The sequence below is a fragment of the Brachionichthys hirsutus genome, chromosome 8, assembly GCF_040956055.1.
Source record: "Brachionichthys hirsutus isolate HB-005 chromosome 8, CSIRO-AGI_Bhir_v1, whole genome shotgun sequence".
Lineage (NCBI taxonomy): Eukaryota > Metazoa > Chordata > Actinopteri > Lophiiformes > Brachionichthyidae > Brachionichthys > Brachionichthys hirsutus.
The window spans coordinates 1,728,661-1,742,334 of NC_090904.1; the positions used below are offsets into that span (position 1 = coordinate 1,728,661).

A 13,674-nucleotide genomic window follows, 5' to 3' on the forward strand; every position below is an offset into this window, starting at 1 on the left:
TTTTTATTCTGTGAAATCTCTAAATGTCTGCTGAGGCTTGAAAATGGTTTAAAGCGTCATGAAAAATAAAGAAGAGTTCTTACAGAGTTCCAGGATACAATTCTCTCTAAATATTTGTCTGCACTGAAACGTGTAAATCTCTCACGACTTCGACACTAAGCTCCCGTTTGAAACCCAGGAAGTATCTTTAGAGCAGTTTAGAACAAACGAAGGAAAAGTCCACATTATAAACGACTCGCATTCGGGAAATGAGTTCATGGATCCCAGAGTTCAAAGTTCACTGAAGTTGATTTAAAAAGGTTCATGTAGCCTTGGATGCTGCGCTCTCATGCCCTCACCAACAACTGTTTCAACACCGATACTTGGAATCCAAGTGAGCAGAAGATACTATTGCCATAGTGGAAGCACGGACTGCATCTCCCATGAGGCCACTGGTGGTGCCTCAGAGGTTGTGAAAGTCTCGAGCCTGACAGGATAACTCATCATTATCTCCAGACTGATGCGGAGGTCTGTCCTTCACGAGGCAGCAGAAGAAGATCAGAACAAGGTAAGAAAACATTAACCTGAAGTTCAATTATTTATTAGGCGCGTAATGATCTTTTATCAACTCCTAAATATTTCATTATTACAGATACGACTGTGTTTTACCGCGCCGATAATAAGAGTATGTAAATAGGAAGAGTAAATGAGTTTATTATTTATATCAATGGAAAGCTGATTAATACATTTAGCATTTTAAAAAACGTTATTTTTTTACTATATGAATTTTTGTTTTGGGAATCTAAGACAGGGACAGAAATCCATTTCAACATTGACAAATAAAGCAAATGTTAGGTGGCTTAGATTATGTATTACGATCAATAATGATTAAGTAGGGCAAGTAAAGCATCTTGCTTTCCCCTCTACCTTATAGCATGGGTTCATCATTTATACTGTTAATAATAAAGAAGCGGCGGCCCGCCTCAGTGGCTCTGCCGTTTCACGGACTTGTTGTTTATAACCGTGTTATGAGCGACGTTGGGACCGAGCTGCATTCCTCCGCTATCACGTTCCATCAGCTGCTTTCCTCTCGGCTGAAACTGGAGCCGATTCTCTGGACCCGTGAATGTTTTCTTCCTGAACAGCACCGGCTTCCATTACCATGGACGAGCAGCCCGCTGTGGTGTTTCGAAATGTGGGGCAACATTACTTCCCCCAAACCAGAGTGGAGTGCCATTACAGTCTGAGCCAATCCCACCGGTGGAGCAGCAGCGACTGGATCGGCATCTTTGAGGTCGGCTGCTAACTTAAACTCACACGATCATCATCATCACGTAGGAGGAAGGGGGGTGGGGGTGACGCTCCTTCTTTGGTTCCTGCTGCAGGTGGGCTGGTCGTCGGTGGAGCGGTATTACACGTACACGTGGGCTCTGGTTCCCGAAGGCCACGCTGACGGCGCCGACGCCAACTGCTGTGTGATATTCCACGGTGAGAATGTAACGCACGTAACAATAAAAGCCATCTCCTTGATATTCTCATCACTTCGCCGCTCCTCCTGGCGGAGCTTGCGTTTGGTCGGGGGGTGTGACGTCACCCTGGAGGTATCTTCATCTCTTCCTGCAGCGTCCTACTTGCCCCGCCCCAGTGCCGCGGAGTACGAGTTCATGTACGTGGATAAGACGGGGCAGGTGTGCGCCCGGAGTCGCCCCTTCGTCTTCTGCGCTCCGAAGCCGCTGGAGGAGCTGGAGACTCTGAAAGAGGAGCGGGATGAGGACGACGATGATGAGGAGGAGCTGCTCCTCGTCATCCCGAAGGCCCAGCTTCTGCAGGTCGAAATGAGATGAAGACAAACGCAAGCGATCCTGTTCCTGTTAACGTTTAAACACAAATCTTCATTTCCATCATCTCTCACGCCGTGAACAGCGCCGGCTGGAGGAGAGCTGGGAAAAGCAAGAGGAGATGCAGAAGGCTCTGGACGCCACCAGGAAAGAGATGGAGGACGGGGAAGAGAAAAGAAAGAAGGAAAAGAGGGAGTGGGAGTTTGAAAGGGGAGCATTGAAGGAGGAGATCTCAGAACTCGGAGACAACGTGAGACAAAACTATCAGTCCTTGAAGAAGATCGAGGGGAAACACAAGGTACGCGCAGATTTGAGGAGCTTTCGATGGAAAAACAACCTGGAGAAATATCTGTCATCATTTGCTCTTTCCAAAATACAAGGATGTGAAATATAGTAAGGAAAATCTGTCCTGGGAACTGAGCAAACGAATGGCAGAAAAAGCTGAGAGTCTGCAGCAGATCCGAGACCTGGAGGAGAACGTGGAGATGCTGACCGAGCGGGAGAAAGACGGAAACGCGGAGCTGGAGAGGCGAGCGTTTGAGATGTTTGACCGTTGAGCATTTACTTCTTTTGACCTGCAACGACCATTTTTTTTTTTTTTTTGTCCCACAGGTTGAAGGAGAGAGTGAAGAAATTATCTTGTCAGATGAAACACGACGATGAGAAGAGAAAGTCTTTGCAGGTCTTTGCTTCTTCTCTTGTAAAATTAGACGTCCTGTTTCGCACGTCCTTCCAACCCCGATACTCCGACCGGGAACCAGGTCGGGCTGACGTTAGGAGCGGAGCCACAGGTGACTCCTCCTACTTCAGTTATTGCTCTCCATCTCTGCTCAGGTGGAGAATGACTCTGCTCTGGTGGAGCTGCAGGAGCTGCAGCAGCGTTTGGATGCCAGTGAACGTGCAGCCGAAAGCCTCCGCAGGGAGCTGAGGGAGCTGGGAGCCCGTCAGGGTCACACCCACACCGAACTCCACCAGGCCCGGCTCCAAGTGGCCCAGCTGACCCTCCGCCTATCCGAGGAGAATCTGCTCCTCCAGGAGGAGCATGCCAACTGGGCCCGGGAAAGAGAAGCGAGCAAACACGCAGCGGAGGTCAGGACGCCTCAGGGGGGGCTGAAGCTGCTGCAAACGCACAACCTGGCCTCGTTGCTAAACGTTGTTTTCAAATGTGTTTGTGTGTAGACTGAGAAAAAGAAATGGCAAGAATTGATCTGCGAGGCGCAAAGGACGGAGGAGTGGCTCCAGGAGGAGAGGACGGAGAGGGAGAAGCTGGAAGTGGAGCTGGGAAACGAGAGAGACAGTAATCGAGTAAGTGGAGCAAATGGCTTTTATTTAGTCATGTTCATGTTCATCAGCATCATCAGGGGCTTTTGTTACTTTTTGTTCACGCAGAGTATGCATTTCCCCTCGTGGTGTAGCCGTGCCGGTCGTTCCGGTGCGTGATCCGGTGGTGTTTTAATGTTTTAATGCTGCTGCCTTCCATAGCTGCTGCTGGAGGAGCTTCAAGAGGCCCGATCCAGCCTGAGGAGAGCCCAGCGAGAGAGGGACGAGCAGCAGGCAAGGTCATAGTTGATTTAGACAAAAAAGAACCGGGGAGGAAGGAGCAGATAAAAGATGCATAGGTTAATATAAAATAATGATTTATTATAATAATAAATCATTTATTAGTGGAGATAGTATCAAAAATGTTGGGAAATTAGTCAAATATCATCATTAGTTCATAAGAAATCAATGCTGATAAACTGAATGAAAGAAACTTGATTTCCGTATTTCAGGTCAGTGTATTTAAGGAGAAAAAATATTGTGTCTCAACTCTCTTGGGAATGGATCTGCACATTCTTTTGCACTTAAAATCAACATTTAGCACAGAAAAAAAATCAATCTTAAATGGTAAGAAACAATCCTTAAACTCCCAACAAGTGGAAAACGCTGTCGTAAATCCTCCTCTTCGTGTGTGTGTGCTTGAAAAGGGACGCTCACAGGAGCTGGTCGGCTACGTCCTGCAGCTGGAGCAGCGGTCGGGCCTCGCTCCAGGAGCCGGGTCCAGTGACGACGTTCCCGCGTGTGTCTGTGAGTGACGTGGGCGTGGACGTGGGCGTGGACGTGGGCGTGGGCGTGGGCGTGGACGTGGGCGTGGGCGTGGACGTAGACGTAGACGTGGGCGTGGGCGTGGGCGTGGACGTGGACGCTCTCTGTGTGCGGAACTTCTTTTCCTCTGCAGCGTATTAAAGTGAAAACGGGTCTGCGCTATTTCCAACAGTTACCGGCTCTTCCTCTGAGGATGACGATGACACGTCCTCAGCATCTCCCAGGTCCTCCCGGTTCCTCCTTTTCCCGTCCACGGGAGGAGACTCGCCCGCCCCCGACACGCAGGTATGTCATCGCATCGACGGTCCTGACTGATTGGTAGAAAGAAATCGTGAAACTCGATTTAAATCTTGATTCTGTCATGTTTAAAAGCTTAAATAAATCCACGCACCAACTATTTTTGTGTTTCCAGAAATGCTACGTGATACAAACACTTGTATAAACAATACTTTATAAACCTTTGCATTTAAATCCATCGCTGCGTCTGTCCCACCAGGATGTGAGGACACCGCCCCGTGAGGACGGCGCTGGCAAAGGGACGAGGCTGATCCTTCCAGAAACGGCCGGCCCCGTCCTGAGGTGACACTTTTGGGTTTCTAGCAGTCACCCTAACGAACTCTGCGTCCCCCCCGCCGCTCCCTGACTGCGGTCACGTCTCCAAAGACGTTCCAATGACTTCATTCACACTGTTGTTGTCTCCTGCTGGACATTCTCTTTTCTTATGGGATGAGTCAGACTTTAGAGGGCAAATAATAGAAGTATGAGAATAGCAGCTGTGACAAATTGGGTGGACGTTGTGAGGCTTTTGTAATCATCATCATCTTCATCGCCTTCTTGCAAACGTTCTCTTCCTCTCTGCAGCGAGCGGATGGACTCTCCCATGTGGTGACGCAGAGACGGACGATGGACGGCGAGATGCTTTTCTGCCACCGTGAGAGTAGCGGCTGCTCAGGTCACAGGAAAACCCAAAGTGGCCTTCTGTGATCTACATTTGTGTTTCTCGTAGGCGATATTTGTAGTTCAAAATGTGTTTTATTACTGTGAGCATGTATTTCTTGCTTTTAATGGGTGAGACTCGGGGTGGAAGTGAAGCGGTGTCCTCTTTCAGCTCGACTTTTAAACTTCCCGCGTTTGGTGGAGTATCATCCTGAGCCTCTTTGTGGGTGTTTTGTCAAACGACGGCTCCGGCTTGTCGAGTAGTTTCAGGTCGGAGGTTAATGTTTGTTCATAGACTTTAGCTTCAGTGGGGGAGAATGCAATCATAAATAAATCCTACATGTCTATATTGGGTGGACGTGTGTTTTGTCCCTCCCGGCTTAGGGTGCAAGTTAAAGCAACGGTTTAAAGCAAACGACCGCCCGACTCCAAACGCTGATGGTTCCATTCCCAGCAAAAGACTTTTTGCTGGGAATGTGAGTGAAACGATGGGAAAGAAGACAACCGGGCGTGAAAGGTCTGAGAACAAATCATATTTATCAAAATACAAGTACAACAACAAATAAAGAGCTACAAATAAGCAAAAACTCATATATATATATATATATAAACAAGAACAGCTCAGCCCCCGCCTTTGTTTTTCTTGCTCTCCACGTATCTGAGATGTTTTGGTCGTCCCGCTAAAACAAAAGTCGTACGTTTTCTGAATCCCTGAACATGAGAATGATTCATTTGTTTGCACTCTACAAAGATTGTGTTTATAAAAGGTAAGACATGCGTTTAAAAGCAACGATAAAATGCACCAGAGATCAGATCTAAAGTCTCGTCTCACACACAAGTCACACCACTGAGCTTGAGAATTCTCACCGATTCACATTTTGTTTTTGTCGAAATAATCTAACGTCTGTCTTTGGTACCTTTATTTCGATTTTTTAACTTCTTTGCTGAGGCCTTTGCCCCCCCCCCCCCCTCCATGGCTTTTCTATTGTTCCAGCTCAAATTTAAGAAGAAAAATAAATCTACAGCCTGACGGGCTGTAGGTAGAAAGGTGTCAAACCGGAAGTATGGAGTGATTATGGATTATTGAACACGTCGGTATTTAATAGTCATTATCCTCAATGGCTTCAAATCGGGAGCAAAAGACCAATCTAACCTTGGTGGGGGGGGGGGTCCCCCTACATGACAAATAGTACAAGCAGTCTTTTTTTTTTTTTTTCAGATATCATGCACTGACTTCATCGTCGAAGCTCACGGCGTCCCTCGGGGCAACAAATGCTTGGGCTATACTGCTGCCATGGCAACAGGATGGTCGAGGCTCATTTGCTTAATGACGACTCGAGTGTTTCATAATGACGACTCGAGTCTTTCATTGCATAAATAATGAACATTTTATATATCTTGCATATAGCTGCAATAAAAAAAACAAAAAACAAGCGAAGCGTTTATGGCGTTTGGCATCGCCCGTTAGAAATAGCACAAATGAACACGCGTCATTTTCCCCCGCTGGCCCCCCCCCAGTGGAGAGCCTCGGTGTTGTCGTGTCGTTGCTGGACGTTCGCCGCTCCAGTCGCAATTCATCACGTTTGATTTAGCAATTTATGTACACATTTGTAACAACCGATCTTCCGTGTGTTGATTGTGGCATTAATGACGGTAAGAACTTCTCTTCCTCTCTTTTACACACACACGCACACACACACACACACACGCACACACACACCTGAGATTTCTTTGACGTGAACTGCTCTTCATCTGTTTGGATGATTCTTTGCTCACACTTACAATGTGAGACTATTCCGGTTGTTGCATCCGGTACATGTGCAGCATGACGACAGCTGAATCCTGAATATAAACCGACGCTTTGGAGTCAGAAGAAGTTTTGTTCATTTTTTCTTCAAATACTGTATTGATGGGTTGAACTCCGGCCTTATTTAAAAGTGTGTACTGTATTTGGTCATCCTGTTGTCTTTACTTTTTGGGATCACAATCACCAGCGCTGAAGTTCTCCTCCTCCTCCTCATATTGTCAGACATCTTACCGTGTTCTTATAACGTTGTGACTTTTGAGTCCTGCTCTTTCTTTATCTTAGCTGTTACTTTTTTTTTTTTTTTACTATATTCAATAAAGCTGAAGCGCATATGATTGAAGATAAGCTTAAAAAACAAAACACTTTATGTCCAGTCAAAACCTGAGCAGGACTGAGTTAAAAAAATATATATACAAGAGGCAAACAACGCAGAGTCCCACAACTCGGCATGAGAAGAACAGAAACGTCGACATGCATAGAAAAACCATACAATAAAACACCGAGAAGCATATCTCTGAATCGTTTAAAGGAGTTTTGAGAAGACACCTGCGGTAAATTGGCACCACACACAGAGTCCTGGTTTTTTTTCCCCACACAAAGCTTAGCCCTTATAGATGGCAGAGGAGTGCACGTTCTTCCATCCAACACCTTTTGTTCCTCTTTGGGTGGATGAAACACATTTGAGAAATCTTTGGCACAGTGATTTTTTTCAAGGCGCTGTCCTCAACCCATGGACATCGAGTACTTCTGTTTCTCACTTTCCTTTTAGTGGACACGTGGAGTATATGTAAATACTCTATGCGCTGTACGTCCTGATTCTGCTGGGACCCGGGCAGGAACGGCTACTGGACGAGGACAGCAGCGTCTTTGTGTCTCTCGCTGTGTTTTTTCCAGTCACACCTTTCTTTTGCGTGGCCCTGCCACCTCCCCACATGCCTCCCAGTCACTGCCCCCCCCTCGCTCCTTCTCTTCATCGCAGCAATCCTCCTCTTCCTCCTCTACAGTTGACTCGTACGTGGGCTTCTCCTCTTGTTTGATGGCTGCCGCGGCCTTGGGAGCGGCTGCAGAGCCGTCCCCTGAATCAGTGCTGTCCTCAAAGGCCTCCGGGTTCTCCAGCATCTCCCGAATGAGTGGAGGCATGGGACCGGGGATCTCCATCTTCAATGTGATGGCTCTTTCTGCACCTACACACACACACACACACACACACGCACACACGCATAAATGTGCCTGCTATGCTCTTCTTATATGCAGATGATGGTATATTCTTTTTGCCAGAATTATTTTGCATTTATGGTTCTTAGAATGCAATAAGATGAAACATTAGAGCTGTAATTCCTCTTAAAATTATTTTTAGAATGCTGACCTTTTGTGCTGATGCCTCTGAGGTCCGTGACTTTCATCAGCATGCGTGGAAACATGTGAGGCTTATCCGGGCGTCTGCGACGGGTGTAGATCTTCAGCGCCTCGAGCAACGGCTCCTGCAGCTTGTCTACCTTCTGTGGCTCCTCCAGGTCCATACGGTCTGCAGCAATAATAGAGAGACACGCATTTTATTAGCATGAAGCCGATTAAAATAAGAGACGCTAAAGTGAAGCACGACTTCACCTCCACAGATGAGGCAGATCGCGCTGAGGAGGCCCGTCTCCGTGTCGTCCATCTCCAAAGGCAGCAGTTGGCCGGCAAAGGCAAACACGAGATCCGTAAGCGGGCCGAAGCCCGCGTTGTGCATCTGGGTCCTGTTGAGAGTCAGGCCATCCGAGAAGGTCATTGTGTCTTGCTCCGGGGTGTAACGAGTGCATATCCTCAGCATCTAGAAAAAAGGGGACGAACGTCACAGCAAGAGAAGAGGAACGGTGATGTCAAATGAGGATTCTCTGTTCATAACGAGATCAGCAGCGTGACAAATGAGGAAGCGGCAGCAATGTGGGAGGAGTCAGAGAGAAGCAGGGGCTGTGTGCTCGGTACCAGGATGTCCAGACATGCAGATTTGAGGAGGGTGATCTGGTCAGCGATGGTGAGCGTAGTGAAACCTGGTAGCCGCTTGGCAAACTCCACAATCTTTATTATGCACTTAGTGGACAGCTCACTGAACTTATCCCAGAGGCCCAAGTCCAGCTGGACTCTGTGGTCAGCGCTTGAATTCTGGGAGAGAAACAGCGGGACACTTTTGTCTATGTGGGGTTTTTTTTTTTTTTTGTGGCAAAGCGGCGAGCCAATGCTTGACTGCTTCGGCGTGGATGGATCATCCGGTCACACTCACTGTGGTGTATTTTCCTAGTTGGCACAGCGATGGAAAGGTCTCCTGGTGAGCTTTGCTGACTTTGTTCACCAGCTGCTCCAGTTCTCCGCTCAGTTCATAGTTCTCTGGCAGCAGCAGCTCCTCCTTCACCTCCTTCTTCTTCTTGTTCCTGTCGTTACGCACCGCTGCAGGGAAACGCACACGCACACACACGCACGTTGTCGGGTTTGTCCTGAGTGTAAAGCTTCGCTTTACGAAGGGCATGTTGATATGGTGTAACTCGCCTTCTTTGGACATGCCGACCTCAAAGCACTTTTGCAGCCGGCAGTACTGGCAGCGGTTGCGGGTCACTTTGTTGATTTGGCAGTTCTTGTCTCGGTGGCAGGTGTACACCATGTTCTTCTGAATGCTGCGGCGAAAGAAACCCTGGAACACACAGAGGAAGGCGTCGCGTTACCGCGTGGCTCTGGAAGTGGCTGTGCCTGTTTGTGAGTCCACTGCTTGGGTGCAGACGGAATTATTGGATGGGATGTCGTGAATGATTTAACAGGCAATCGTGTTTCCACATTGTTTTCTTAGTTTATTTTTATATGTAATGATCCTGAACTTTCTTCTCAAACCGGTTCCTCTTTATGCCGTTTTATATATAACCTGAAAGCACGAATATCCTCTATTAAATTCTATTCACCAAGTTTAATATTATTATTTGTATTTAATTTGATCTCCCCCCCTCCCCCAGCAGTCAGCATTTAGATGCGGTGACCTCGTGCTGATCACTGACCATCAGTGTTGGGAAAGTAACTAAAGTAACTAGTAACTTAAAGTAATAAGTAACTAGTTACTTTTGGCAGGGCATAATAAGTAAAGTAATGTAATTACTTTTTTCCGGCAAGTAACTAGTAATAAGTAATATATTACTGATCTTGAGTAACTTGCCCAACACTGCTGACCATTCAGCTGCTGCATCTCTAGGGTGCAGTACTAGCGAACGTACACTAGATGGTACCTCCACAAAAGCCAAGGTTCCAGCTGTGCAGCGCTGCCTGACATCTGTCTGACTAAATCCGGCCTCGCCTTTACCTTGCAGCCTTCACACGAGCTCACGCCGTAGTGATAGCCAGAGGACTTGTCCTGGCACACGAAGCACGGCTTGTAGACGCGAGGGGGGGGCGGGGGAGAAGGCGAGCTGGGCAGCATCTCCTCCGAGCTGGTGCTCTGGGTTTCTACCGCTGTGGAGAAAATAAAGCAAAACATGAAGCTCTCTTATTATATCAGAGCCTCCTGTTTCCGTAAGATCTGAGAACGTACAGTGAAAGATAATACAACAAGCGACCCTCGACCCTCGACCCCATGCAGGCCACCCCTCGGAGACAGAAGGCAGCCTTTTTGACTGACGTCTGAAGTTCTGCATCTGCTCTGCACACCCATATGCTCGCATCTTTATTGGCGAGGCCGTCCGACCGAACGCTGAGCGGCGTGTGAACAAACAGAGGCGGGACGTTTACGAGACCGGCTGTCTCCTTCTGTTCGTCCTCGCCGTCTCGCCACACTGTCCATCCGCTGGCCCGCGGGGAGAGCCATTCGACTGATGAGAACGCCGTGGTTACGGCGCCAAGGAGTTCAACCTCAGCACACCTGATGCACGTTTAAAGGTGGTGAGGAAAGAACGGGCGGATTCCTTTGAACATGTCTTTCAGCTTTCACCTTCAGTCACCCCAACTTCACCCCTCTGCCCAGTCACCCCCCCCCCCCCCCCCCCAGCCCCTTGTTTCCTGGCCCTAAATTCCTCTCTGCAGGCTGGACGGGGTTTAATAGTCGCCCGAGCTCATAAGCAGCCCTATAAAGGCTGTGTCTGGGGCAGGAAGGAGGCCCCCGGCCAGGCCGACGGCCTCTTTATTGGGATGCAGTCACCTTGGGCAGCTATTCACATCAACTGCTCCATCCTTGGGAGTCGGTCCTTGTAAAAATAAAGAATCTGGGGGGTCAAAAACCCAAAGTCACTGCCCCTTCAATGGATAACACAGGACTTGACCAAATGTGCCCCCCCCCCACCCTGCTGGAGCAACCCCCGACCTGAACCCACAGCTTTTCATTAACAAGAGTGCTAATGTTTCAAAAACAGAGAAGCAACGCCACAAAGGAATAATCTAATAAAACCAGAGGAGAGAAATGAAAAGAGAAAGAAAGGGAACGGAGGTGAGACCGAGGACGGAAACTTCCCAGCGGACGAACGGTTAAATGAAGTCCTGACCATTTAACTTTGACCTTGACTGAAGGAGGCCATGTGTGTGTGAGCAGTAGGTCAACCAATGGGTTCAAATCTGACATTCAGCCAATCACAAAGTGCTGCCAATCCCAATAAAGGGCGTTATTATCAAAGGAGATCATCAGAATCTACATTGACGTTAACTGGGTCACCTGGTTTTGGCTCAGTCACAGGTATGTCAGTGTGTGTTCCGTCTTTACACACTACCGGCCGTTCACTTAAACACACATGCAAAATGACCAAATCCATGGGAGCTCACTAGAACCTGAGTTAGATCAATCAGCTGATCGGCACAGAGAAATATAACATGCATATAAAACAAGATGCAAGGAAAATAGAGGAAAAACAGAAAGTTCTGCAATCATTTGGCGATTTGTCTCATTTTAGCAGCAAAAATTCAAAAAGAGAATTATTTTTTGAAAAAAAATGCTATTCTAAAATAACCTTTATTTGCTATTCTCTTGTAAACTGAATGATTTATTTATCAACAAAGAAAGATGATTGATTTAGTCAGACAGACTATTAGATTGTTATTTCTGACGTGTCGTGAAGTATTTAAACTAAAATATGCCCAAAGAATATCATGTTTCATACAAGTTTATGAGTAAGCAAAGAGCTGCTAGAGGCCAGGTGGAGGAGCTGGGGGCGAGGGGGGCGAGGGGGGGCGAGGGGGGCGAGGGGGGCGAGGGGGGGTGCTGAAGGGATGCCATTGTAACGTGATCACTGTTTTCTGTTTATATAGTAACACTGACAATGTAAAAGTGTCCCAGACAGAACAAGTGGAAAAACAGCTCCCATTGATGCCGAGAGGCTGATCTGGCGCCAGCAGGCAGCCACAGACTGACACTGTCTGAGGGTTGGGGGGGGGGGGGGGGGGGGGGGTGAGGAGGGACGTCACAGAGAACGGGTGAGAGAAGAGCGGTGGAGCCTTTACCTGGCGTGGAGGAGAGAACTGTCAGCCGCTGTCATCGCCCTGAACTGAGCTCACCCTGGGAGCGCCGGCCTTAAAGAAACGCCTCTCTATCCTCGAGCTGCAGCTCACGCCTCAGCGTGTCACGGCATCAATCGACAGGCCCCCGGTGAACGCACAGGAGACGGGGGGGCATCCTGAGGAGTCAGCCTCATCGGGGAGCCGGATGCAGCTTCATCATGCAGGCCAAAGTATGAATATAATCTCACCGAAGGAGGAAAATGTGATTTATTTCTTCACTGCTTCCGGTTTCATCCTCTGTCGCAGAGTACACGTTTGTGTTTTTCCTCCACTCCCATTTGCTGTTTGTTGTCGGATCAACACATCCCTGTTTAGGCAACAGGAACCCATCTGAAAGCAGACACCCCCCTTATCAGTGCTGACCCCCCCCCTGGAGGAGCAGCAACGTCATTTAACATCACAGCGTTTCATTCGTGTGCAGGAATCAATATTCTGTCTACTTTTGTAAACTACACACCGTCGGCTTTTATTGTTATTCACTTCCACAAACTCAAAACAAAACACGCATGAAATGATTTGCACGTGAAAGTCACATTTCAATGACGGGCGTAGCAATTAGCAGCTAACTCACAGCATAGCTAAAGCGTTGCATGTGATGGCAGCCATTTGTTCATGCTAAACAAATAGAGGAGGGTCGACATCGCTGGGAGTTAAAAGAGCTTTTTGATGTTCCTCCAATGACCACATCACAATATTCACAAAATATTCAGCGACATGGTGAGGAACGTGCGTTCGTGGGGGCCACAAGTCAGATTAGCAGCGAAGGGAAACAGGAATAAATGCCGTTCATGTGTCAAAAAGCAAAGTTAATGTCGACTATATTCTTTTTATCTGTTGATGCTTGATGCTTGAAATGACGCTGATCCTGTGATGGAGCTGCAACCTCAAATATGCTGAGCGGGGAATTACCATGACAGCAGGGAGGAGAGGGGGGGTGGGGGTGTGACAATCCCTTTCATCAGCTGTTCTAAGTTCAATACCAGCGCCCCCCCCCCCCCCCCCCACCTTCCTGCCCTGGCGAGAGGAGGAGTCCTTCCTGTCATTGACAACGTCTTTTAAAGGAAAGGCTGTGAAACCAGGTTACTGTCCAGGAGATGGCTCTATAAAAACAGCAGCGCGAAACGCACACACACGCACACACACACACACGCACACACACACACACACACACACGCACACACACACACAAACACGCAAGCAAGAGTGCACAAACAGGCCGCATAAAAAAAGGAGAACTCATGTTGTGAAGACTCAATTGTCAATGCAGGCCCTTTAAAATAAAAGTTAAAACTTCACTTCATCTGAATGATCAATGCGGGCCAATAGAGCGATCAATGCAGGTCAATAGACCGATCAATGCAGGCCAATAGACCGATCAATGCAGGTCAATAGAGCGGCAAAGCCCACAAACACAAACACGGAGGGAAACAAATAAACAACCTCCACCAGGAGACTCCTGATCTCGTTGTATATCCACAATAAAGGCTTTCTACATAGTCCGAATTGTTCCCTAATCCAGATTCCAATCCT

The 13,674-nt window shown here is 47.9% G+C and overlaps 2 protein-coding genes across 2 annotated transcripts; one reads left to right on the forward strand and one right to left on the reverse strand.

The window, feature by feature from the left end:
- The first annotated feature begins 457 nt into the window (after positions 1-457).
- LOC137898748 (calcium-binding and coiled-coil domain-containing protein 1-like) lies at positions 458-5,185 on the forward strand. The gene is made up of 14 exons (XM_068742794.1): positions 458-547; positions 1,125-1,273; positions 1,365-1,467; positions 1,603-1,808; positions 1,903-2,115; positions 2,198-2,346; positions 2,430-2,499; positions 2,652-2,906; positions 2,997-3,122; positions 3,300-3,371; positions 3,785-3,884; positions 4,075-4,187; positions 4,399-4,481; positions 4,764-5,185. Exons 2-14 carry the CDS (start codon positions 1,142-1,144, stop codon positions 4,789-4,791), a joined length of 1,650 nt encoding a protein of 549 aa, XP_068598895.1. The 5' UTR covers positions 458-547; positions 1,125-1,141; the 3' UTR covers positions 4,792-5,185.
- A 1,888-nt stretch (positions 5,186-7,073) lies between these two features.
- LOC137898749 (retinoic acid receptor gamma-A-like) lies at positions 7,074-10,111 on the reverse strand. Its single transcript, XM_068742795.1, has 7 exons — positions 9,968-10,111; positions 9,172-9,313; positions 8,909-9,072; positions 8,614-8,790; positions 8,254-8,458; positions 8,012-8,170; positions 7,074-7,829 (listed from the first exon to the last, which is right to left on the reverse strand). Exons 1-7 carry the CDS (start codon positions 10,082-10,084, stop codon positions 7,540-7,542), a joined length of 1,254 nt encoding a protein of 417 aa, XP_068598896.1. The 5' UTR covers positions 10,085-10,111; the 3' UTR covers positions 7,074-7,539.
- Positions 10,112-13,674: the final 3,563 nt, after the last annotated feature.